The sequence below is a fragment of the Notolepis coatsorum genome (assembly GCF_963971535.1).
Source record: "Notolepis coatsorum genome assembly, chromosome: 14".
Lineage (NCBI taxonomy): Eukaryota > Metazoa > Chordata > Actinopteri > Aulopiformes > Paralepididae > Notolepis > Notolepis coatsorum.
In genome coordinates this window covers 47,551,508-47,578,419 of record NC_140178.1, presented here as the reverse complement: position 1 = coordinate 47,578,419, position 26,912 = coordinate 47,551,508, and the positions used below count along the sequence as shown (strand labels likewise).

The following is a 26,912-nucleotide window of genomic DNA, read 5'->3' as shown; positions in this document are numbered from 1 at the left end:
AATACTATACTTAACAGAGTTGGATGCCTCGGTTGGAGGTGCGGGCGAAATGCTGGAGGGGTTTGGGGTATTTTCAGGATGTGGGGCGAGTCAGGGTGGACTCAGGCGCGCTTGTGTTGCTTGGTGGAGGAGGGGGGGAGGGGGCGCCGCTGCATGCGCGGTTTGCGGGCTCCCCCAGGGGGTTTGCGTGTTTGGGGATGGAGATGGCCCCGGGGATTGAGGACTTGGTGCAGAGTGGTTGCGATCCGGTGGTGACGGATGTGGAGGGTGGCCTTGGGGGATGGAGCAGGTTGCTGGTGTCAATGATGGGCAGAGTGAATGTTGTTGGGGTGACTGTGTTGCCTGGATTCCTTTGCCTGTTCCGGTCGGTCCCGGTGCCCTTGCCGGAGGCTTTCTTTCGGGGATTGGGGGCGATGTTCGTGCGTTTCATGTGGAACGGTGGGGGGCCCGGGTTGAGACTGGCACTCCTTTGCCTCCCGTGTGGCTTGGACTTCCAGATGTGAGGCTTTGTTGCTGGGCGGCTCAGCTCGGGCGGCGGTGTTCTGCTTTCGGCGTGCGGTGTGCCGGCGTGGATGGAGGTGGAAGGGTAGGAGACAAGGATGGCACTGGACGCGCGTGTGTGTTCACGACAGAGTGGCTTGTTGGTGGGGAGTGCGGGGAGCCCGTTCCTCCAGAATGCAGTGGGGATCTGGCGCGGGGCGCACTTGCACTTGGGTAGGGGGGATGGGTTGTCGGGGTGTGCGCCGGTCTGGGGGAGTGGGGAGTTTGGGCCGGGAGGGAATGGTGGGGGATTCGGGAATTGGGCGGAGGGAGGTTTGGGTAGGATTGAAGGCTTGTGCTTGGAGGGAGGGTTGATGACCTTCGAGCAGATGGTGAGCACATTTGGGGTCCCAGGATCACATGGATTTGAGTGCTTTCGGATCGGGAACTGCGTGGTCTCGGGGGGCGGGGGCACGGAGGAGCCACCCACGTCCGTGGTGGAGGGACTTGCGAGGAGCAGTGTGGTGGGAGGAGGACGGTTGTCCGGGTTTTGTGATGTGTTGTTGTCGGGATCGGATGGGGGCTCTTTGGGCAGTTTGCGGGCATGGGGGAGGGATATGGGGGTGGAGGTGGCAGGGGAGGACTGGGAGCGGGCATGTGAGATGTCACAGACACTTTCAATCAATACCAGATGTGGGCTCCTGCAGTATGGGTGGATGCATGGAGTGTGTGTGGCACCGGAGAAATTGCACGGGTTTTGTCCTGTGGTCCCGGATGGGTGTGCTGGGTGTGGGGTGGAGGTGGGGACCCTGTGCCACTGTGTGTGGGAATGTGAGAAGATACAGGAATATTGGAGGGGGATGTTGGGGCTCATGTCGGAGATGACAGAGGTGGAGGTCCCGGCCGATCCTGAGTTGTGTGTACTGCACTTGTACCCGGAGGGGTTCCCAGCGTGTATTGGAGGGAGGAAATTGATGGATTTTTGTTTGTTGCGGGCCGGGAGAGTGGTGGCTTTGAACTGGAGGGAGATACAGAGACCAGGAGCTGAACAGTGGTTAAAGGAGGTGTCGGAGGGCTTGGCGGTGGAGAGGCTGGCATACATACAGAAGGGAAAAACAGAGCAGTTTGAAGGGACATGGACATCGTTTGTACACTTCCTGGAGGGTGTGAGGGTCTAGAGGAGAGGGATGGGAAGCATGAAAGGTAAGGGAGAGGAAAGGGACAATGGGAGAAAGGTTTAGGGGAAGAAAAAAAAAAAGAGAAGAAAAGTGGATGGAGGTAGAGAAGCCGAAGGACAGTTGTTTATTTTTATTTTTATCTTTATTTTTATTTTATTTTTAATTCATTTTATGTTATTTTATTAGTGTATCTTGTATTGTATTTTTATATTGGTTTAGTTTTTATTTTTATTTTTGTGCTGATATTTCCGTGATTTCTTATAGGTAATTTAAAGGAGAGCTATTTTGCCCCCCACACACCGTAGCCCTGTAGTGATATTACTATCACCCAAATTACGCGTGCCTGACGCAGTGCCGCTGCTAGGACTGGTAGTCCAAACGGGGGGAGGCACAAGCGTAATACCCGGCCTGGCGAGGGCGGGGCTGGGGGAACCCGCGCTGTGACCCCACGGGCCAAGGGTTCCCACTCTGACAAATTATTTTTTTTCTTTTTAGAGACAGGGAACCTGCTCCGTCGTCACATATAACACCAGGCTCACCAAGCGCACACACCGAGCGTGTGGCGATGGAGCCTCCTGACAGTACAACATTCTCATAGACAGACCCAGGCCTAGCTAGCTGCTGGGTATCAGCCCCTGTCTTCATGAGAAGCGATATGTCGGGCCGCCTACGCTTCACTGCGAAAACGCGGCCCGACGCCAGAAGGGACAGAACAGAGCCCTGTGTCCCGTAACGTAACAGGGGGGGGGGGGTGAACGGAGAGTGTGCTAGACACAGCGAGATGGCGACGGTTACTCCTCGAAAGGAGGCGCGTCCATCTAATTCAGCCGATCCCTCGGTCGCCGGGGTCTCTGTCGGCACTGTGAGAGCCTGTCTCCCTGTTTACAGGTTGTCTCGGGCGGGGGCTACATGGCCACCGGTCGGGGGTCTCACAGCAGCCGCTGACGAGACCATGCTCTCACCCCTGGCTGTGAGGTGTGGGGCGGCATGGGGCCCTGGCCATAGGCCGCCCGCGCCTCCACTGACAAACCAAAAAGCCCAACCACGGAGAGGGGAGCCCTGAGGAGGAGAATTCTCCTCTCCTCCTCCAGGGGAGACTGCTCTAACCACAGATGTCTGTGAACAAGGGTCGACAGCGTCCTCACTCTCCCTGCAGTTATAGCTTGCGGCTGCATCAAAAGCTGTATAACCTCAAAACCCTGAGCGAGGGTCTTGACGTCGGCCATCCCCAAGACCCCATCAGCCAACACCAATTTTGACAGAAAAGCAGCCAGCTGAGCAATGTTATTAGTTGCCGCTAAATTCTGTACTGTGGCGATATAAGCTTCATCAGCCCACTCAACCACCTGCCGGGCCGATTCGACAGTCAGTAGTCAAGCTGAGTCGTGCTAAGGTAGGGCTGGTGACGGCATCCTCTAGTATTAGTACTGTCACTGCCGCCCGCTGTCCCTTGAGACGAACGGGCGGTGTGTGTGCACCCCTGAACTGTCCTATAGGCACAGGAAGAACATAACGTGAATTCTCAAAATAGCTAACTGTGAACCTTCAGTGGCTGCATCCAAGCACAAAGCCATGATTGTTTTTCCTCTCATCAATGTGGAAACAAAGAGCAGAGAATAATATGGTGAGAATAGTGTGATAAGGAAGCAATACATGGGTGGGAACAGGGTGGAAAGGAACCCAACCTGAGCATGACACAAGAACAAAATGGCCACCATATGAATATGGGTAATGCTGTCCATTCTCACAAATAAAACCAAACCAACTAAATGTATTTTGGAATCGGATATAGTCCATCAATGATAACGAGATGGCTATTCTTTTTCGTTTTTACATAATGGTGTGACGCTTGATCTCTTTATGAGTGGTCTGGCAAAGACTTTTATAGGCTAATCTACCCTGCTTTTATTACAGACAATATTTATCAACTCCACACAAAGGACTTTTATGGCCTATGACCTTTGCCCCTTTCACCATGTAAGCTTTCCCCTCCGCTCTGAACAAGGAGTTTTCAGAACATTCTATGAACATAGTTATATTCATTCCATTGTCACCTTGAAGATACTTAGTGATTTCTTGCTGTATTGATCCGTTTGGTTTGCATCTGTCAAGGTGACACCTCTTTTGTTTCAGGTGTTGTCTTGAAGTGTTTCATTAACAGTCATAACTATCTATCTCCTGTAGTGAGTTCTACTTTGTATTTACTAGCATATTATTTCCTAAGCAACTATCAATGCAGTAGGCGACAGTGCAATGTAAATAGGAATGAGCTATCATTACTATGAAGGCTGCTTCAGCTTGGGTCTAAACAAGCAGGCTACTGTCTGTATTGATATATGGGTCATATATTCATTGTAGGAAATAAGATCATTTATATTTCAATATTTCTGAAGTCATTAACAATTGTGAAAGAAGGTATAAACATGATATGCTACAATGTCAGTGAGTGAATATATAACAGATAAATACATTTGGATGGCACGAGGGATCCGCCCTTCCCCCCCTTCGCCGCGCGCAAAGACTATATCATCTGACGGTTGTTCATTAACGCACGGCAGACAAGTGCAGGGGCTCTTCCAGGTACAGGTGTTCATATTGCGTTTTCTCAACAGGAGCGGACTGGGATTATTACGTCTGTATTAAATCAGCATTACTTTTGATCTAAGAACTTGATTTAGGAGCGAGTTCTTCTAACGGAATTGTACAACCGTTCAAGTGTTGGAAGAGTCCAAGAGAGTATAGGTTTCTGCTCAGTGCAGATTGGAGAGCCTTTTTGGCTCCCTGGCTTCTCTTATCTGGATATTGTCTATATCGGGGTGGATAAATGTAAAACATTGAATTCAACATCCCCTCCCGCCTCTGATCCAAACAGAGCCGACGAATGGACATAAATATCGAAGGAGTGTGTTGACATGTAGAAATCGGAAAGGAGATAACTTTGGAGGAAAACGAATAACATCTCGACTGCCACAATGCCCAGTACTACTACGGCACACTGTTTGACGTACTTCGGGGTCGTGATTGTCGCTGTGGTCGCCAACCAGATGCTAGACAACTGTTTGAAATCCAAACCTGAGTTTACCATGAATGTTGTGCTGCTGGAAGACGACACCTACGAGTGGAGTCTGAAGTATGTGGAGGCCGCCGTACGCAGAGCGATAAAGCTGGACAAAGCACGTAATCTCGCGGAAGGTAATTTTGGCAAGAATTTGCTTTTGTTGTTGTATTAGTTTAGTTAATGTATACTTATTTATTTGTAACTTTGTGTCCGTGACCAAAAAAAGTTACAATTTAAAAATAAATAATAATACATAATAATAGTAATAAATAAATATTATATTGTAAATAATTGAAAGCAATGAGATCGCGATCGCGAGACACGTGAGTCATTGACAATCACAACATTGAGGGTTGAACTGAAAACCAGCTAAACATCAACCACGAAGGGACTCGAACCCTCAATCTTCTGATTCGAAGTCAGACGCCTTATCCATTAGGCCACGTGGTCCTCTCTTTGTGCTGAAGGAGGAAACTGTGCGTAGCCTAGTTGTCACACATTTTCAGTTTGCCACGCAAATGACCGTAATCTTGCTTTGCAGACTCAGTAAATAATCCACGTTATTTTTGTACCTCATACCCCTACTGTATGCAGAACTGTCTGTACAGCTGTACACCGCAGGCTGCTAAACACGAGTGAACAGTTAACATCGTCCAACTCAGCCTGTAGGAGAATGACTGTGACAGATGAACAGATCACTATCATTTTTGTTACGTGGAGGGCTACTCCATAGACAGCGAGTGAGGCACTGACTGAATAGGAAATTGAGATCTCACAAACAAATGACGTTTACTCAACCAGCTTAATCTCATTTGAGTGTTGATTGATTGATTGAAAACTTTATTAACAGATTGCAGAATGGGTAGAGTACAGTTAAGGGGATGCAGACCAGAGAAAGACTTTCGTCTTGTTTACATCAGGGTCCCCCATTTTCAATTCATCATAATATGACATACACGACATACAGATAGATAGACAGTACTATTTATGACATACCAGATTTGCAAATACAGTACTGTTTGTGATACAAAAAGAGTCCAGAAAAGAGAGTATATACATTTGACGTGTATATTCACAGTGTGAGTTCACAAAAACATTTTGTGGGCCCATGAAGTCAGTATCCTATTCATTGTCTATGGAGCATTGGAGCAACATATCCTTGTTATGATGTAACACACCCATTAGATCACTTTAAAATTGTAATTCATCACAGATTAATGATTATTTGCTTTAAATTGTAATTAATAATGCAATCTACTGGAATATGGAAATTATGAAATATAATTCGGTTATTTGTTTCTCATATTTGGGATAGGAGCTTATTACTTTCAGTCACTTTTGGAGGAGGATACTTTGCTTCCATGAATGAATAGAACATGGCATTTGGATGAAAAACGCCTTCCAATCATTCAAATTATAGACTATCTTCACCAGGTGGTAGCCTGGGGGCGGGGGTATGCATCTGGTTGTGTCTGTCTGTGGGTCTATCCGGAGCTAATCTTGCCCACTACAAGGCCGTGGTGGATGAAATGTGGCACAGTCTGACAGCAGGCCAGGGATGTGAATCCTGGAATATTTTTCACATCAGTCAATGAAAACTATTTTAATTAATTTCCACCATTGTCCATTGAAATAGATATTCAGTAGGCTATAGTAGGGCTCTGCAATCAATACAATTTTATTTTCAATTATTATTGAAAACAAGATAATCCACAAGAGGGTGATACTACACAGGTTCACTGCTCAGAGCCTCATGTAAATCAGCTCTCTGGCCCCTCTTTACAACTAGAATTGCCATAGTGAACCTATTGTCGTTGATATATCTATGGATTAAAAGCCATTTATGAATTAATTTCCATCATTGTCCATTGAAATAAGCCCTGCCCCCTATGTGATGAACTGTTTGTCGTAGAGTATGTCGACTTTGGCAGGTGTCAATGAATTCAGTACAGACTACTAATTGTATTGGTATTTATTTTTTCATGAATACGTTCACGCGTTATCCTGTGATGAACATAAGTATAATTTCGGAATGATCCAGGCTAATTCCTGGGAGGCCGGCTACAGGGCGCAACGTGAATTCTACTAAAACCATTGGCGTTTCATCCCTGGACACGCTACTATTTTCAAATCAAATCTATATCATAGGTATTATGTTTCATCATGCATGAAAGGGGGGGGGGGGGGGGGGGTCGTTTCTGATTATATAACGTCATTCGTTATTACCACAACACACGCCAATCAGGGGGATGGGTATGATAACCTTGCACGATCAAGCTGAAATTGACGTCAGATTGTCCTTACCTGTGGTCGGTGGTATTCCAAAAAGAATATTCCAATTATTTGATCGCCATCTGGTCCATGCTATGTCCATCTGGTCCACGACATAACCCACCACAACATATGGATCCGGGGTCCCGAAAACGATTCAATGCGATCGGGTGAAGCCCTAGGTTTCCCATTACTAGAAACGTCCGTCCGAAGCGGTTTAAACGTAGCACCCGGTCTGGAACAGGGTTTACTGCACTCTCGATAGTGCCTACTAGCAGGATCTGGCCGGTACTGCACCTTCGGAGTCCCAGTATGCCTTTTAACGAGTAGGGTATATCTGCAGAGCCGCAAAGCCCAATGTCTGGGCGGGGCTTCAGGGTTTGTACTGTGCGCTGCTGTGCATGGGCGGGACGTCGGGGCTTGTACTGTGCGTGGGCGGGGCGTCGGGGCTTGTACTGTGTGTTGCTGTGCGTGGGCGGGGCGTCAGGGCTTGTACTGTACGGTGCACTACTGCGCATGCGATGTTGGGCGGGGCTTCATAGTGCGCATGCGTGTGGAGCATATATGAGCAAATATGAGTTGTAAGGGCAACCTAACAAGAAATGTTGCCAGTGAGGGAATACTGGGTGAAGCTCTTTCCTACGCGTGATGCTTGTTGATAATAAAATGATGTCTTCTCCTTGGTTACTGTTGAGAGGTTTTTATTACTACTTGCGGTGTGGAAAAATATAAGCATACAAAATAAACTCAAAAAGTGACTCAATGTAACTGAAAACAAACAAACGAGCACGGTAAAAAGATAGTGTGGCTTCCCTGTGATAATTACCCAAATTCCCTGCCGCTGCACACCTGTGAACCCATACATATAGACTGCACCTAAGCGCACATGAGCCCCGCCTCCTGAGCCCACTGCCTGCTAATTGGTCAACACTTTCATGATGACATGGTGCCTTCATACAGTAACATAAAGGCAGAAAATCATTAAATTGGCTACAACATGAGTTTCTACTTCTAGCTCTGGTTTAACAGTCATTCTTCTTCGTTGAAAAATAACCAAATATGTCTTTCAGTGAAAATGTAAGTACCTTAGGCTGGGGCACCTTCGCTATTCTGGACACTAGGGCCTATTTTTCGTCTGTAATTTGCTTTAGTGGTGAGTTAACGTTAGCTAACGCACGCTCCGGGATTGCAGCTGGGGGCTAGTTCTGCACTAACCTAACGTTAGCTAGCTAACGCACGTTAGCTAATATTACCTGTAAACACCCAACTAATGCTATGTGAATGTGAAGTTGCTATTATTTTGGCCCACGTTTTGACAATTTTATTAATGTTGAACTGAACTAATGTTACTTTACAGAAGGAAAGATCACTTTAAGAATAGTATAGCTTGAGATCGTATAATATAGCATTGTATAGCAGTGTACATAAAGACCCAATGCCTCATCCGTAGCTAACAGTGTACTGCACTGCCACAGGACCTGTGGCATGCTCTGTAAATAGCTCATGTCTATACCGATATGTCTACTTTGTATACTTGTTTATTGCCGCTCTATTGGTTGGACTCTTATATTATTACTTGTATTATGCACATCGTTGCGGGCGAGACCCCCCGCATTTAACTGTATACCTGTATGCCATGACAAATAAAACCCTTGTATCTTGTATCTTGTATCTTGTTAAAGCTATGTTAAACATGAACCATTCTCACAAGGTGTTCAACTTCACATTCTCTGTTATTGTCCACCGCAAATCCGCAATACACATTGTCAACGTAAAAAAACACATGTGTTGCTTATTCAATCAAATCCCGGTTCATAGTGCGCACAACTGCATTTTATAATCTTGAGCAACATTCCTCTATTTTAGTTCAAAATGATCTGACATGGGGGGAACGACAGTCAACACTCCTGGTGAATTAGGTAGTTCCCCCGCTGAGCATTGTCCCGTTTTTGCACAGAAATGAACTTGCTGGGGATGGCCTGCTCTGCGGCTGGTCCTGACTATTTCATTGCACTGTAAATAAACTGATTTTATAGTATGTCACATCAATGTCATTTATGTCTTTCACATTCTACTAAAACGGAATGAAACCATAAACAAGGTGGCCTGTTGGGATGTTAGATCCTAATAGTGTTGTCACGATACTGGAATTTCGACTTCGATACGATACCTTGAAAAGTATCGATACTTCGATACCATTTCGATACCCAAAAAAAAAAAAAAAAAAAGAAAAGATATATATATATATATATATATATATTTTTTTTTTATAAACAAATTTTGCTTTTGTTGCTGGTTGATTCTCCTCAGCTTCGAGTCTGGTACTATAAGAGAAGATAAATATAACTGTAACTGAGGGGTACAATTCCCTGACTGTATTGAGAGTATGGTATCATTAAACCACTACTTAGTTATGTACTTTAATTACTGGCCATACAGTACACGGTATATCTGGTGAACACCCACACAAGAATACGGCTTGACAAAGAAAGTTCTATTTAGAGGTATTTATTATTAGAGCAGCAACAATAGGTTACAAATTGAGAATTATGAATTGCGCTTATATGGCGAAGAACACTTAAGTAGGTCAAGAGCGTAAGTCCATGAGCATAATAAGATGGGTATAACTGACGCCACCTGTAGCATAAGAATTACATAAGGCACACTCGTAGTCAGCTGGAGATACTAAGGGGGTTCCCTCCGGTTGTAAGCCAGCAGGGGAGAGGAATGTTCGGGAGCAAAAGTCTGGATCAACGAGGAATAAAGAGACTCCAGATACAGGAGCCAGTGCAATAATCCCTTGGTCCGTAGACAAAGCAACAGCTATACTCCAGTATGCAAGACAGCATGGATGAAAGCTAGCCAGCCTCTGTGGTCCTAGAGGCGGGCTCGATGGTGCTCCTCACAGGGTAGATCCCACACAGCAGTGGGGTAGACGATTCTCTGCTCCAGCAGCCACAGTACCAAAGCAATATAATCCAGCCGGAAAAGGCTCTGCATTCGCCGGTGTAGGTTCTCCGGTGTACATATCCAACGGTTCTCGTCTAGGACTCCTCGGATGGCGGCACGAGTTTAGGCCGCCCAGCCTGGATAAGTGCACTAGCTAGAGTACGACGAACCGGTGGTAATGCTGGTCACTGTAGAACGGTAGCCGCACGATACACTATAAATAATAGACTATTACTTTACAATAGAATAAGTCGAACTCGACGATACAGCGTTAAACTCTGACACTTTAGCTATCTATTCGCACGCGGTTCTCAAGGCTCTATTTAGGGGCAAAAAGGGGCCCACTTCACGGCACGTTGTATCGTGGTGAAGGCTTCAACGTTTGGACTAAGTGCTTCTGTATCCACCTGCGACGTATTTATACGTAAGGTGAATAATCTAGTGCCAACCTCAGTTCTGTCTCGTATTACTGCGCAAACCTGGACATGTTGAGACATGTCTTAGCGGTAGCTTTGAACTTGCCATTGGGGGTATGGCCGTTGGCGCCTAGGGGTCGCTGTCCAATAGGAGAACGAATATTATGGTCTGGCCTGTACCTAGGTAAAGGGATATTCCGTGTATATATACAAAGAATATACAAGGGATATCAGACGATATACAAATATTATACAATATATCTCAAGTAATAAATATATATATTCGGTTTAATCTGACCCTTTGTAACAGCCGCCTCCTAATTAGTCCGCACCTAATTAGATAAGCAGAGACAGATTAACCGTCTTGTCCACTACTCAATGTCCGTTGTGAGGAGTAGGGCAATTCACAAAGTCAGTGGGTCATGGTCGTCATCAAGGGAGTCAGGTAGCCTTGGCAACTCTATCAGCCTCGCCACGGGTCGGGTGTATGTCCGTCCCTGGACGAGAACTTCTGCCGCTCTGACCTTTCCGTCGGCACCAGTGATCACTTTGCTTACGCGGCCGGCCGGCCACATAGCTCGGGGTAATGACTGGTCTATGATCATGACGACTGTGCTCTCCGTCAAATTGTCTCTTTCTTTTACCCATTTCTGGCGGGTCTGTAGAGACGGTAGATAGTGGAGGAGGAAACTGTTCCAAAACTTGTCAGCCAATACTTGACTGTACCTCCACATTCTTCGGCCGTTCGCTTCCTCAGGTCTGTACACTGTCTGTGGGAGCGCGGGGTCCAGCCGCCCCATCAAGAGAGTGTTGGGGGTAACTGGGTCGACATCTGCTACATCACTTGAGACGTAACCGAGGGGCTTTGAGTTCAATACTCCCTCGATCTCTGTGAGGACTGTCGTGAGGACTTCTTCCGCCACGGTCTGGGCCCCAAGCACGGCGTACAGGGCTGTCTTTATTGAACGTACTTCTCGTTCCCAGGTTCCCCCGAAGTGAGGGGCGTTCGGGGGGTTAAACTGGAAATCAATCTGAGAGGGAGCGAGGCGGGTCTTAAGTTCTGGGCCCATAGCTTGGAAGCTCTCTCTCAGCTCTCTTTCTCCGCCTTTGAAGTTTGTCCCCGTGATCAGACAATAATATAGACGGTTTTCCTTTCCGCGCTGTGAATCTCCGGAAGGCCATAAGGAATGAGTACGTACTCATGGTTGGAAGGAGTTCTATGTGTATCGCTCGGGTGGTCATGCATTTGAATACAATACCCCACCTCTTCTCCGTCCCTCTTCCTTTCTTCACATACAGCGGGCCGAAGCAGTCCATACCGGTGGAGTGAAAGGGCTTGTCGCCGAGTCGGAGGCGACAGGGGGGTAGGTCAGCCATCCTGGGTATACTGGGCTGTGCTCGCCACTTGCGACAGTCTAGACAGGTCCGCTGGAAGCGTCGTACTGCTTCTCTTCCTTGCAGTATCCAATAGCGACGTCTGATCTCAGCGAAGACTCTCTCTGCCCCAGCGTGGTGCACGTCCTCGTCGTATTTCTTTATGATGAGCTCTGTGACCTTGTGTCGGCTGTTGAGAACTATAGGGAACTTGACATCATCCGTTAAGTCCGGGGCCCTTCTCAGACGACCACCCACTCTGATGAGATCATGGGCGTCGCGCTCAGGGGCCAAGTGGAGCAGTCTGCTGTCTGACGGGACTGGCTTTGATCCCTGCAGACAGTCTAGCTCGTCGGGGAACGAGTCTCTTTGGGCTCGCTGTAGCAGAAGGAGTTCTGCTTCTTCGTAATTAGCTGCATTAATGTCAGTAGTGGAGGGGACCTCAGGGTGGTGCCACAGGAATGTCTTTAACTGCGCACTCTCAAGGGTGGGGCAGTCGTCTATGTTGGGGTCTGTGGGGACTGGTGTGTGCGTCAACCCACAGAACATAGATTTCTTCATCTCTGCCTCCTCTTGACTAGCCTCCCGTGGGGTGGGGTTAGGCCACTCTTCTTCCGGGAGCTTGAGGAACTCGGGACCGTCACTGTAGATATTGTGACGTGTGAGGTCATCCAGGGACATTCCCCGTGTGATGACGTCTGCTGGGTTCTGTTTTGTGTCCACGTACCTCCAGCATGCTGATTCTGTTAACTCTTGGATCTCTGTGATTCTGACTCCCACGAAGACCTTGTATCTACACGAATCGGACTGGATCCATGTGAGTACGGTCATGGAGTCTGACCACAGGATTGTTCTTTGTACCGGGATGGTGAGTTCACGTTGGATTAACGTGGCGAGTTGCGCTCCTACTAGGGCTGCGCAGAGCTCTAGACGCGGGATCGATTGTTGCTTGCGGGGGGCTATCCTTGAACGAGCCAGGATGAAGGCGGTATGTATTTCTCCTCCCTCCTCTCGGGCCCGCAAGTAGGCCACCGAACCGTAGGCCACCTCGGAGGCGTCGCTGAAGGCGTGCAGGTCCATCTGGCACGTCTCCAGCCGCACTGTGGGTGGGAAGTAGCTGCGGCGTATGTTGACACCTGGGAGCGAGTTGAGTTCTGTTTCCCACTCTCTCCATGTGGAAGCAAGGTAGTCGGGTATGGGGTCGTCCCAGCCCTGGTCCTTGTCCCACAGCTCTCGCACAATCATTTTTGCCCTGGTGGTGTAAGGTAGAATACATCCCAACGGGTCATATTGTCTGGCGAGTGTTCTGTATACACTCCGTCTGGTGGTCGGTAGTGAAATCGACCTTCCCTGCTCCTTGGTCAGGGGTGTGTGTCTATAATGGAGCGAGTCTGTTTTGAAGCGCCAGACTAGTCCTAATGTCATTTCTTGGGCTTCACCTGGGATGGTCGCCATCCAGGTCTCGCTGCTTGCTGCCTTGTTCTCTGGGGAGAGGCTGCGCAGTACTTGAGGGTCGCTGCTGGCCCACTGCCGGAGATCAAAGCCGCCTTTGATCAGGGAGGCGCGGAGCTTGAGTAGGAGGGCCTCGGCCTCTTCTGGCGTCGAGACGCTTTGCAGACAGTTGTCCACGTAGAAACTCTTCTCTACACTTTGTCGGACCTCCTCGTCAGCTGCTGGGTCCTCTGCGACATGTTTTTGCAGTGCGAACGTAGCACAGCATGGGCTGCATGTGGTTCCGAAAGGGAGGACTTCCCATTGATAGATGGATGGTTGCTCATCCCCGATCCTCTCTCTCCATAAGAACCGCAGCAGGGGCTTGTCCTCTTCCACTAGTCGCACCTGCAGGAACATCCCTTTGATGTCGCCGCTGATGGCCACCTTGTTCTGGTGGAAACGTAGCAACACGCCTAGTAGAGAGGGGCCGAGTGTTGGGCCGGGCAAGAGTTCTTTATTCAGATTCTGTAATCCGATCTGGTAGCTGCAGTTAAACACAATACGATCCTTGCCGTTGTGGTGGACCTTGTGGTGGGGCACGTACCATGATTCGGTCGTCTGATCGGCCTCTTGAATTTTCTTTATGTGTCCCGCTGTGATTAGCTTGTCAATCTCAGCGCGGTACACAGTGGCTTGAGCGGGGTCTCTGGCTAGGCGCCGCTCGGTGTTCAGTAGATATCGCTCCGTCGCTTCTTTTGAGGCGTGGAAGGTGGGCATACCCTCTCGCCTCAAGAGTGGAGTTGCGTATCTCATCACTCCATTGACCTCGACTCTCTTTGTCCTCTGCTCGAGGAGGGCTATGGCATAAATGTCTTCCTTTGAACGAATATGTTTATTTTCGTTCTTAAAGGGCATTGTCTCTAGTGTCCATAGCCTCTCAACGTGCTGTAAGAGGGTGGTGTCTTCTTCTGTCATTCTGGAGTGGAGGCAGCGAGTGGCTGCTGGTCGGTTGGGAGACCTGGAGAGGGGGCCTTGTAGTGTCCATCCTAGGCGGGTCTCGACTGCTGCTGGACAGCCTCTGGGCCCGATGTGGACCCGGTCCGTTGGGACGATGAGGTGTGCGTGGTCGGATCCTATGAGCAGGGTCGGGGTGGCGCCGTCGATGAGCGGTATAGGTAGTTGACGCAGGTGCACGTATTTTTCCATCAGCTTGGGGATGGGGTAGGTGTACCGCGACAGGCCTATGTCTTGGCTGGTGAAAGCGTTAGTGATCCTATACTGCCTCTCTGGCTGCCCGCTTGCTGCGATAGTGAAGGAGACGTTTTCACCCTTTATTGTCTTCAGGTCTCTTCTTATAGTACGAATTGTCATCGTTTCTTCGCTCCTCCGCAGACCCAGCTGGGCTGCAGCGGATGCGAGGAGGAGAGTCTTTTCTGACCCGTCGTCAAGGATGGCGTAAGTGTCCAGGACCTTGTCCTCGTAGCGTAATATCACTCGGACCACTTTCAAGAGCACTCGGGAGCTCCCGCTGCTGGCGGGGTCGATATACATGATGCTTACTCTGGTGCTGCTTGGGGGTGCGAGTTTCTTCCTGTTGCTGTCATGCAAGACGTCCAAGGGGGCGCCGTCACACCGGCTGCACCTCTTCTTCAAGCGGCACTCGGCTGCCATATGGCTGCGCGCACAGCGGTAACAGCGGCGGTTGGATTTGATCCATTGACTCACCTCGTCGGCGGTCATCTTCTTGAAAGTGTCACATTGTGACAGCCAATGTTCTTTCTCGCAGTACTGGCATACAATCTTCCACTTCTCTTTCGTCGAGGGTGTTGTGGTTCTTGTTCCGCGGTACTGATTCGGCTTGGTGCATGACGGTCACCAGCCTGCGGTTATCGTTGGATCTCCGAGGTCCATCTCTGGGGCTTGGTCCACTCCGCACGAACGTATCCAGTCGTAGGCTGCTGACTTCTCTCGCGAGGAAGTCGGCCAGGTCTAGGAGGGATGGCTCGGGACCGTCGGGATCACGGTGGTCTCTCTGCCGCCTGAAGCGCTCTTGGCGGGCTGGAGGGAGCTTCTCTAATATCCTTTCTACATTAGAGTTAGCATACAGTTCGTTTCTACCTTTTTCCTTTTGGGACCCCAGCATCCCTACCAGGGATTGTACCTTGATAGAGAGGTCATCCAATGAGCGATTGTCTGTGGCTGGGGGGAGACGGTCAATATTCCTTATCTCTTGTATCACGTAGTCCCATATGCGTCCATAACGCTGGTCGAGGGCTACTAGAGCCGCGGTGTATGGGGTACTTGAGTTGGAATATGCCAGCGCTATATTATGCGCTCTGGGCACCTTGAGGTGCTTGAGGAGGATAGCATATTTGTACGACTCATCAGGGACGTCGGACATCATAGTCTCTAAGCACATCCGTAATTCCGTGTACTGTGCTCTGTCCTCGTGCGTAAAATCCGGGAACGTCGGTGTGCCAAGGTACGATGCCATGGATGGCTGGCACATCGGTGAGCGTTGGGGGAGGGGCCTCCTGGGCGAGTCTCCCCGTACGTGTTGTCGTGGGCTGGTACTTGGTGGGTACCAAAGCCCGGGTACCCAGGTGCTGTTCCTCGGGGCTGGCTGTGCGTCAAACTCACCCTTGAGTTGAGTCGGGGGTCTGTAACGCAGGGCCTCGGGGGTAAAGTCTGGGCTGTACTGGACCTCCTGGTCCTGTGGAGTACGATGCTGCTGGTGGGCTTGACCTTCCTCCTCTTCCTCTTCCTCTGCTAGGTCTTCTAGGTCTTGAAGTCGTCTATTCAGTCTCTCGGCGGCATAGGCCGGTTCTTCCCGGTTGCTGGGTATCGTATGGACCGGTCGGGGAGGGGGTTCGGAGACGTGGATAGGATCTTTCTGTTGGCCGGGCTCCGGGTCACTTGGTCGGGTAGGGGAAGGTGCCCTAGACCCTTGTCGTGATGATGCCCTGGAGCTCCGTGCGGAGAGAGGGGGTGTCGCTCCCTGGCAATCAATTGCTCCATTATCTGCGCCTGTAGCCGGTCGCGCTCTGCTTCGTGCTTGATGTGAGCGATGTCGCGCTCTGCTTCGCGCTGGGCTTGGGCTGCGTCGCGCTGTGCATTGGCGCCGTCGCGCTGTGCATCGGCGGCGGCGCGCTGGGCATCGGCGCGGTCTCTTTCAATATTCTCTTCCGTCTGGAGGCGTCTGGTCTCCAGGCGTATGCGGTCGTCTTCACTCCTTTGCTGCGCCTGGAAGCGCTCTCGCTGGGTTGCAGAGTGTTCGCGTTCACTAAGGGCTTGCGCTTGGAGTTGCGCGTGAAGGCGCTCTCGTTGGTCTGCAGATTGTTCGCGCTCACTCAGTTGTTGAGCCTGCAGGCGTTCTCTTTCCATGGTAGAGTGTTCGCGCTCACTTAGTTGTTGCGCCCGGAGGCGCTCTTGTTCCATGGAAGAATGTTCGCGCTCGCTAAGCGTCTGTGCTTGGAGTCGATCGCGTTCAGTGGAGGCTGCCAGGGTGGCGATGAATGCCTGCGCCAGCATCTTGTCCGCTTCGCTGGGGGAAGACACTGATGGAGGTGATCGGCTTCTGACAGTGCTCGTTGGAGATCCGTTCTCCTGGCGCGCTCCTAGGAGGTCTATCTCCTGGGCGCGCTTCTCTTCTGGTAGTGGGTCGGGTTCCGTCCCTGGAGCGCTCTCTTTATCCTGGAGCTCTCCGGGGACCGTCCCGTTGACGTTGTCTGGGGGTATAGTCATGTCATGTCCCTCCTGGTCCCCCCCGTGAGCTTGGTCAATTACGTTAGAACCCACTAGGGTCTCTACTGGCAAGGTCGCCTGGTCGGTAGGGTTTGACATGCTTTTACTATCCGCTTTTCCCGCATTTAACGTCTGTATAAAGCTAGGTATTAGACTGGCAGCGTAGTCCTCTAGGTAAGGAGGTGGCTGACGTCTGCGCTGCGGGCGTTCTAGCTTAGGAGAGCCGTTTGTGGAGTGTTCACCGCTGGCCATGGTTAATATCAATATTATATTTAGATATTACACTGATATTCCTCCGGCTCGAAGGACCAATTGTAACTGAGGGGTACAATTCCCTGACTGTATTGAGAGTATGGTATCATTAAACCACTACTTAGTTATGTACTTTAATTACTGGCCATACAGTACACGGTATATCTGGTGAACACCCACACAAGAATACGGCTTGACAAAGAAAGTTCTATTTAGAGGTATTTATTATTAGAGAAGCAACAATAGGTTACAAATTGAGAATTATGAATTGCGCTTATATGGCGAAGAACACTTAAGTAGGTCAAGAGCGTAAGTCCATGAGCATAATAAGATGGGTATAACTGACGCCACCTGTAGCATAAGAATTACATAAGGCACACTCGTAGTCAGCTGGAGATACTAAGGGGGTTCCCTCCGGTTGTAAGCCAGCAGGGGAGAGGAATGTTCGGGTGCAAAAGTCTGGATCAACGAGGAATAAAGAGACTCCAGATACAGGAGCCAGTGCAATAATCCTTTGGTCCGTAGACAAAGCAACAGCTATACTCCAGTATGCAAGACAGCATGGATGAAAGCTAGCCAGCCTCTGTGGTCCTAGAGGCGGGCTCGATGGTGCTCCTCACAGGGTAGATCCCACACAGCAGTGGGGTAGACGATTCTCTGCTCCAGCAGCCACAGTACCAAAGCAATATAATCCAGCCGGAAAAGGCTCTGCATTCGCCGGTGTAGGTTCTCCGGTGTACATATCCAACGGTTCTCGTCTAGGACTCCTCGGATGGCGGCACGAGTTTAGGCCGCCCAGCCTGGATAAGTGCACTAGCTAGAGTACGACGAACCGGTGGTAATGCTGGTCACTGTAGAACGGTAGCCGCACGATACACTATAAATAATAGACTATTACTTTACAATAGAATAAGTCGAACTCGACGATACAGCGTTAAACTCTGACACTTTAGCTATCTATTCGCACGCGGTTCTCAAGGCTCTATTTAGGGGCAAAAAGGGGCCCACTTCACGGCACATTGTATCGTGGTGAAGGCTTCAACGTTTGGACTAAGTGCTTCTGTATCCACCTGCGACGTATTTATACGTAAGGTGAATAATCTAGTGCCAACCTCAGTTCTGTCTCGTATTACTGCGCAAACCTGGACATGTTGAGACATGTCTTAGCGGTAGCTTTGAACTTGCCATTGGGGGTATGGCCGTTGGCGCCTAGGGGTCGCTGTCCAATAGGAGAACGAATATTATGGTCTGGCCTGTACCTAGGTAAAGGGATATTCCGTGTATATATACAAAGAATATACAAGGGATATCAGACGATATACAAATATTATACAATATATCTCAAGTAATAAATATATATATTCGGTTTAATCTGACCCTTTGTAACAATAACACTTTTAAAACCCTTTGTTTATCTTTAGATCACACATTTAAAAATAACTGTTCATCTCACTTCAATAATTTTTATTGCAAATGCAGAACATGGTATTTTCTCAAGCAGTAAACACTGTAATCTGTGTTGCATGTACCTCACAAACTGAACAGTTAGTAACAGTTTCGATTTTTATTTAAAGATAACGAGAGCAAGCGAGAGAGAGAGAGAGAGAGAGAGAGAGAGAGAGGTAGATAGAGAGAGAGAGAGAGAGAGAGAGAGGTAGCGGTAGATAGATAGAGAGAGAGAGAGAGAGAGAGAGAGAGAGAGGTAGCGGTAGATAGAGAGAGAGAGAGAGAGAGGCTATGCTCGGAGCATTTTAGTAACGTTACATTTTCAACAAGATTGCTGCTATTTAAACACTTGATGGAAACGGGGTAACGTTAACCTTATGTCGACTGTAGTATTGTATGACCTCGACATAACGTTTACACGTTAACGTTACTCCGTTTCCATGCAGTAATTATAACGGTGGCCAGCTAAGCTAAGGGAGCTAACTGCTAGCAGTAGCTAACGTTAGCTGGTAGCTGTAACGTTACAACGAATCAGCTGTTGATATTATGCGCCATCAGTAGACAACGTATCATGTATTAAACTAGAGTTAATGGTTTAATGCTTCAGTCACAGTGACGTTGAAAGAGCAGCTGTCACGAACCTCTTTAATTTCTTTATGGAGATCCGCGCTGGCACTGCTCTAACACCGCTTGCAAATAGCATTGGGGAAGCTTTAGCTTGTCCTTCGTTGTTTACTTCAAACCCGAAGTACCTCCAAACAGCACTTCTGCTGTTTTCTTTATCCACAAGCACAAGTTGCGGAGGCTCTGCATTTGCCATCATTTTCAGCTAAAAGCTCTTGTTTACAAATACAAACTGAAGACTGCTCTGTGAGGGGGAGGGCTGGACTCGGAGCAGGCGGAACAGCGCGTCAACAACTTGCTGTAGAACACTCGCCAGCTGGTACCGATACTGCAGAAAGTATCGGTATTTCGGGAAATGAGTATCGAAGCCGTTTTAAATATTCAGTATCGATATGTATCGATACTTCGATATTTTTGACAACACTAGATCCTAATGTGAAAAACTGATGTTATGTCTGAGGAGAAGACTGGTACTTAGTTCATTAGTGTTATGGTTTGTAACCGACCTCAAACGCAACGGCACAGACAGGAAGTTCAGAGTTAGCCAAATGCTAGGGCGTATTTATTTACAGAGTCAAAAGAAGGATAAGTACAATAATCAAACAAATAGGGAGACTGCCTTCGGCAGAGTCATCTGCCGCTCTGCAGAATCCTCCTGGTGATAGTGGTGGGGAATTGGCATGTGACGTTGTAGCGGCTCTGCAGATACTCCCAGCAGATAGTGGTGGGGAATTGGCATGTAACGTTGTAGCGGCTCTGCAGATACTCCCAGCTTTCGCTCAAGGTGGAAAACGGAGAGAGAGAGAGAGATATCAGAAACAGTCCAACGAAACACAGAGGCAGTGTGGTTCCCTCCTCCCTAGCTGGGTCCAGAACCAATTGACAGTGACGGTCTTCAGTGTTCCCCACAACACACAACTTAGAATAATCCAGAACCAATTGATAGTGACAGTCTTCAGTGTTTCTTCTATACACACAATCAGAATAATCCAGAACCAATTGATAGTGACAGTCTTCAGTGTTTCTTCAATAAACACAATCAGAATAATCCAGAACCAAACGATAGTGACAGTCTTCAGTGTTTCTTCAATACACACAATCAGAATAATCCAGAACCAAATGATAGTGACAGTCTTCAGTGTTTCTTCAATACACACAATCAGAATAATCCAGAGGGGTTTGGTTCCACTCACCCAAGCGCAACGCGTAAAGCGGGCAAAACGAGGCGCAGCTCCAAACGGGGAACAAGGTTCTCAACAGCGGTTCTCCACAGAAAGGTCCTGGAGAGAAAGTAGACCAGGAACAGCAACGGGGAAAAAACAGGCAAATGCAGTTGTATTCCAGAACGACCCGACAACGATAGAAGGAAGGTCCCGGTATATAAAGCCCTCTGGGGCGCTAATCACAAACTATGACAGCTGCGTGATGAAAGTGGCAATCGTTCAAAAAGCGTGCGGCGGGGAATGCACCAATCAGCACCATACCTCAGGAGAGCGTGTGGCGGGGAACCAACCAAACCTCACAATTAGTCTCTCCATCTATGTAACTAACCATATTTGCATATCTTGTATGTCACACATTTAACAGTACTGTATATGATTGAATTCATTGATTGAAAACTGAACAGATTGCAGAATGGGTACAGTACAGTACAGCTCAATACACACAATTATTATTATTATTATTATATATTAATTATTATTTGTAGATCTGGTATGTCATAAATGTCTAGATGTAACAGTACTGTCTATCTGTATGTCATATATGTTATGATGAATTGAAAATGGGGGACCCTGATGTAAACAAGACGAAAATCTTTCTCTGGGCCCTATTCCCCGTACCTGGTTCAACTAAGTCGATCAAGAGTGCCATTATCCAGCTTCAGTTAACCCGATGTTTGAAGCCGGGATTTTCATGTTCCTCGAAGGTGGATTCAGTCTCGTTAACTAGAACCAGACTTGAGACCCAGGATAAGTGCGCGCGGCCGCTTCAGTTGAAAAGCCATCACGTATCGATAGCAGAGATCCTGATTTTTTAACGGCATTGATTGATTAATTGATTTAAAACTTTATTAACAGATTGCATTACGGCTCAATCGCCTCGCCGACAAGTTAAATGCGTTATCTATAGGCTAATTTTAAGTCCCTCATTACCCCAATCAATCAAATTATATTTCTTTAAACTTGCCTGCTGGCAGTAGGTTTATGGAATGGATAATCAAATGAGATCTTGCTAGCGAAAATAATTAGTTAAACTGTTATACGGAATAAGGACACGGCTCTCTTACCCATTGATTGATGTATGGTGGATCTTTTACTTATCTACACTGTGGTGTAACGGTGTCTGCTTTTGACTTTCACACAGGCGGCCCGGGTTCGAATCCCACTTCTCCTAGTCTTTTCCTTCTTTTTGCAATGTAGGAATAATTCAATTTGGTGCACGTTGAGAGCTATATAAAGAATGACATCCTCAATGCATGTAGATTTATAATATTTTAACTTAAAACTAGGCTACTTCTGCATATAATCATTAATATTATATTCCAAAAAATTATATTGGAAACACGGGGTTTCGAACACCGGTCGCCCAGTTGCCAGGATTGTGCACTACCGCTGCGCCACTGTGCCAGATGGGATAAATTCATTGTTTATACATTAATGAACGAGAGACCCGTGTTTAGAATATTCTTTATTTTGAATGAAGTTTTATCTCTTTATTCTCATTCATTAATGTGACGTCAACGGCTCATTCAATTTCTCAAATCCGTCAAACAGCGCATCTCATCAGACATTTTAATCCCAGTTACAATATCACACAAAATCCACAATGCACGCATAGACACTTCAATTTTATGCTTGAATGAAACAAAATCCAGGCGCTCCTCTCCTTCCTCGCTCCTCATCCACAGCGGAGAATATGAAAGGAATCAGAGCCAAACGAGCGATAGGTTTCAATCATTAAGGATATCCCCGCGGGATTCACATTTGCAATGCTGCGCGTTGTTAAAATAACCACATAATGTGTACATCGCACCGAGCGAGCGCCACGGTATAATATAACGTGCATTATTTAGGACAAAGTGAATTTAGTATCAGCATTTTGGGTCTATTTTACATTTCAAAAGCCCCCTCTGGAAGAATGGAGCACAAAAACGTAATTCAGAATGGTATAATGCAGATCGTAGACTGTGGGAATAATTTCAGGAAACGGGCTGTCACTTCTTTGCGGGGGCGTGGCTATGGTTCATCCGGCTAACTTGAACTTAAACCCTGCTCTCGACCAGGCTCAAACTTTTTGATCTGTTGTCATGGTGATTTAGACAATCCAGCTTCGGGGAATGGGAAAGTCCGGCTTAAGTCAGACTTGACCGAAAGTTATCCGGCTAACTCAGTTATCCAGGTACGGGGAACGGGGCCCTGGTCTGCATCCCCTTAACAATTGTGTGTATTGAGCTGTACTGTATTGTACCCATTCTGCAATCTGTTAATAAAAATGTCAATCGATCACAAATGTAACAGTACTGTATATCTGTATGTCATGTATGTCATAAATGTCATGATTAGATTAGATTAGATGAGTAGATTAGATTCTTATATCTGTATATCCGTAATATCCACAACATACGGATTCCGTATGTTGTGTATGTCATAAATGTCGCACCATAGGAACACGTAGCGAGAGAGAGAGCCCCCTCATCCGCATGCGCAGTAGTGCACTGCACGGTACAAGCCCCGACGCCCCGCCCACGCACAGCAACGCACAGTACAGGCCCCGAAGCCCCGCCCAGACATTGGGCTCTGCGGCTCTGCAGATTTATGCTATTGCTTTTAACGGCAACATACAGGTCCCTGACAATAACGTATATATATGTGGTTGGCCGCGAAAGTGTTAAGTGTGTAATAGTGTGATAGTGTAATGGTGTAATAATGTAATAGTGTGTAATAGTGTAATACTGTGTAATAGTGTAATACTGTGTAATAGTGTGTACTTTTTGGAATTCGAAGCTTCGGAGCCGAGATTCGATTTTAATTCGAAGCTTCGAGATACAATTATAAAAAATAAAAAAATATTGTATGCACTAATCAAACTAATTTCCAATTCAAATTTGATTATAATCCTTGGAAACAGTTGGGATGCATATTTTGTGGCTTACAGTACGTTAATTGTGGCACAGTATTTGATCAACTTTCAACCTTTTACACATGTACATGGACATGAACAAGGACATGTTGATAGATGGGGCCCAATAACTACAATGGAGGTTAGTTTAGTCGTCATCCTTTCTCCACCACTAACATAACTTCAGAGAGTCCAGGCCCAGCCCTACAACAGAGCTAGACTTTTCGACCAGTCAACGTCTTCTACGAGACAGGGTTATCAAACCATAAAAGGTACTCAGAGCCACACAGAGGTCATTAGTATGTATTAACTCAGATACCAGAGATGAATGAGTTCACTTGTGATATTTGTTCATAACGCTTATCTTTTTTCCCCATTTGACCAAGGATGGAACTTCTCTTTGACGGCTAACTACCACGGGTTCAACACAACATACTACCAACGCAGAGGCTGTGGGAGCAGCTCCTGTGAGGGGGTGGAACTGCTTAAGAAGCTAGACGTGAGTAGAGACCTCTTTCCTACGTCCAGGCTGAATGGAGCTTGCCAGGGCCATGACTGGCTCTACCGCCAGGCTGAATGGAGCTTGCCAGGGCCATGACTGGCTCTACCGCCAGGCTGAATGGAGCTTGCCAGGGCCATGACTGGCTCTACCGCCAGGCTGAATGGAGCTTGCCAGGGCCATAAAAATCGTTCTCTCATGTCCCATGTGAAAAAGTATGATGGTATTTCCATAATTTCTTGGTCACTACCATGATGGGCACAACAATTATGGAAATACCATAATAATACCATCAGTATCATGGTTTAAATTAGATTATATCATGGTATTATTCAAGTACAAAATGTATACCATGGTTAATGATTCATACAATGGCCGGTACCTAGCCCCTTTCGTGACTGTGATGAATTAAGTCTGTCTTGCTTTTCTCTATCAAAAACGCTTCTCGTACAAGTATCGCAGAGATATTTCAAAGGTACTCACAGTTGCACGAGGGTTTCGGACAGATAAACGCTAGGGTTTGAAAGCTCGGCGTTGCTAATAAACATTTAATTTCTTTTTATAAACTTTAAACATAAACATTGGTCAACACAGCTTTATTTTCGGCTTTGGGTGCCTGATGCGCCTGGGCTTAGCCCCACCTAGGGTGATTGTCATCATTGTGAAAGTCCATGTACTGTGTTTGTCCATGTACTGTGTTTGTCCGTATGCTATAATGCCATGTATGTAAAGCGCTTTGAGATGACTAATGTAAGGCGCTATATAAAAAAAAGAAATACAAACAAGCCTGAGCGTTTTTTCCCCCCTATACCGGAATGATAGTAGGTTCAGGCAGACCTCTCTCTGGTGCTGGCACATAGTGTAACATAGTGTGGAGAGAGGTCTGGCTACACGAGACTATTCCCTGGCTGACTTGAATATGTAGACAAAAGAGCGGACCAACACAGGGGCAAAGTATTAATTGGTCTAGCTTTTTCAATTAACAATAGGTGCATTTACATTACATGCACATTAGGGTTGTCACGATTAATTTACTGAATTAATTAATGAATATTCCATCCTTATTTGGGATCACTCTAATGCACATTAATATTCCATGCTCATTTGGGATATATTTCAGAACGATGTAACGTTTGTAAAAACCATATCCCAGGGCCCTCATTTATCAACGTTGTGTACGCACAGATATGTGCGTAACCCGTGCGTACGATCATTTCTAAGCAAAGTGTGTGACTTATCAATTTGAACTTGTGCTTGACTTTGTGCATATATTTACGCTCAGCTCAGGGCATTCGTACCTGGCGCCCGGCGGTAGAATATGGAGACTGCAGACGGACGGCATATGCTCTCATCAGTTTCATGCATTAGTTTCAACGCGGAAATAAGCTTTCGTTCATTAGTTTGACTGACGTGTTCTGTATGACCCCCGTAATTCATTATAGTTAATTGTAAAATAGCAACAGTAGTGTAATTATGGTCAAAACCCTATAAATAGCATTTGGAATAATAGGTCTTTCCTTCTGAATGAATGCAGCATGGTTTATATATAGCGTTATCGGAATATACAGGGTGTACTGACTGCACTCCGCGTAACTCAACTCGTTATTATTTTGCGCATAGATTGCAGAAATACGGGAACGTTTTGATTATATTTAAAAGGCTTTGCCATTGGGAGCTCCAGTAGCTCACCACGTACCGCGAGTGCTATTTCAGCGCCGTGGACAACCGTGCTCGTCACGGATCTGGGGCTGAGCGCGTTCGAATCCCGGACGGCAGCCGTGCCTTTCCCAGAGTGTGACTGCGATGAAAAAGCGATAAACGCTAAAAAGAACCAGCTGACTGGTCAAAGTAAAAAAAAAAAAAAAAGGCTTTGCCATTGTTAAACGAAATAAGTGGAATTTCGAAGGTGTAAGCAGAATACAAGTCATATGAACACGCACAATATAGTGTTCTTCCCCCTTCCTACTGTATAAGAAAGAATAAAAAAAACGCATTGCAACGAGAACAGAGGTTATTTGTTGAGTTTATGTGTATTACAAAACCCTTGCAATAAATGTGTCTTAAATGAATGAAAAGCATACTTGCTCTGGATATACAGGTAGCATATATCGTGTGGGTGATATGACTTGTATTCTGCTTACATAACTTAGAAATTCCACCTATTTCGTTTTACAATGTCAAAGCCTTTTAAATATAAATCAAAACATCCCGTATTTCTGCAATCTATGCGCAAAATAATAACGAGTTGAGTTTTTCGAACTTGTGTACCCCAGATCCGTGACGAGCACGGTTGTCCCCGACGCAGAAATAGCGCCGAGATACGCGGTGAGCTACGGGAGCTCCCCACGAGTTGAGTTCGAACAAAGAACCTATTACATGCTGGGTAGGCTGATAGAGTAAACTGTAAATAAAATAGCCTATAACATTATAAAGGATATGGGCTATAGCAGGGGTTCCCAACCTTTATTCCCCAGAGCCCCACGATTCCTGGGAGACATATAGGAATATGATATGATATATTATATATGCGCAAGTTACTGTTGCATAATGTAGGCTATGGCTGCTATTATATGTAATTCATATAGGCTACCTAATACCGACAACAAAATAGATTGTATGCCTCTACAAATCATATTATACCTGGTAGCCAATCGAACAAAACTAATAAAGGCATTCATATTCCAGCATGGTTATAATGACACACCAACGCCAAACAGTGGTTAACGAACCGTCTTTATTAGTATTTTGAGCTGTCCAGGCAGAATTGCAGCAATGGTCTTAGGGAGTCGTTGATATCTGACATCACCGTGTACAAGTCCGCCAGCCTTTTATTTATCCCATAACACGGGTTGTGTCTTCTTGGTTCGACAGCGCCTCCGTGAACAATCTCGCCCGTGGAGTTTCTCAGAGTTCACTAGGGTCAGTCCATTATTTCACATCCCATGGGGGGTGTTTCATTACCATATGGATAATCATGCACGAGCATTGGCGGTAAGAACAAATGGTATTTATTAGGAATGTCCCGATCACGTTTTTTTGCTCCCGATCCGATCCCGATCATGTGATTT

The 26,912-nt window shown here is 46.9% G+C and overlaps 1 protein-coding gene across 1 annotated transcript in view; it reads left to right on the top strand.

Annotated features, from left to right (window-relative positions):
* Positions 1-4,702: 4,702 nt before the first annotated feature.
* gucy2ca (guanylate cyclase 2Ca) overlaps positions 4,703-26,912 on the top strand; it is a gene marked incomplete at both ends in the record, with an annotated part of 163,573 nt that continues 141,363 nt past the window's right edge. The window contains 2 exons of the mRNA XM_084329098.1: positions 4,703-4,850; positions 23,732-23,844. Coding sequence (XP_084185224.1) covers positions 4,703-4,850; positions 23,732-23,844 — 261 coding nt within the window. The remainder of the gene's footprint in view (positions 4,851-23,731; positions 23,845-26,912) is intronic.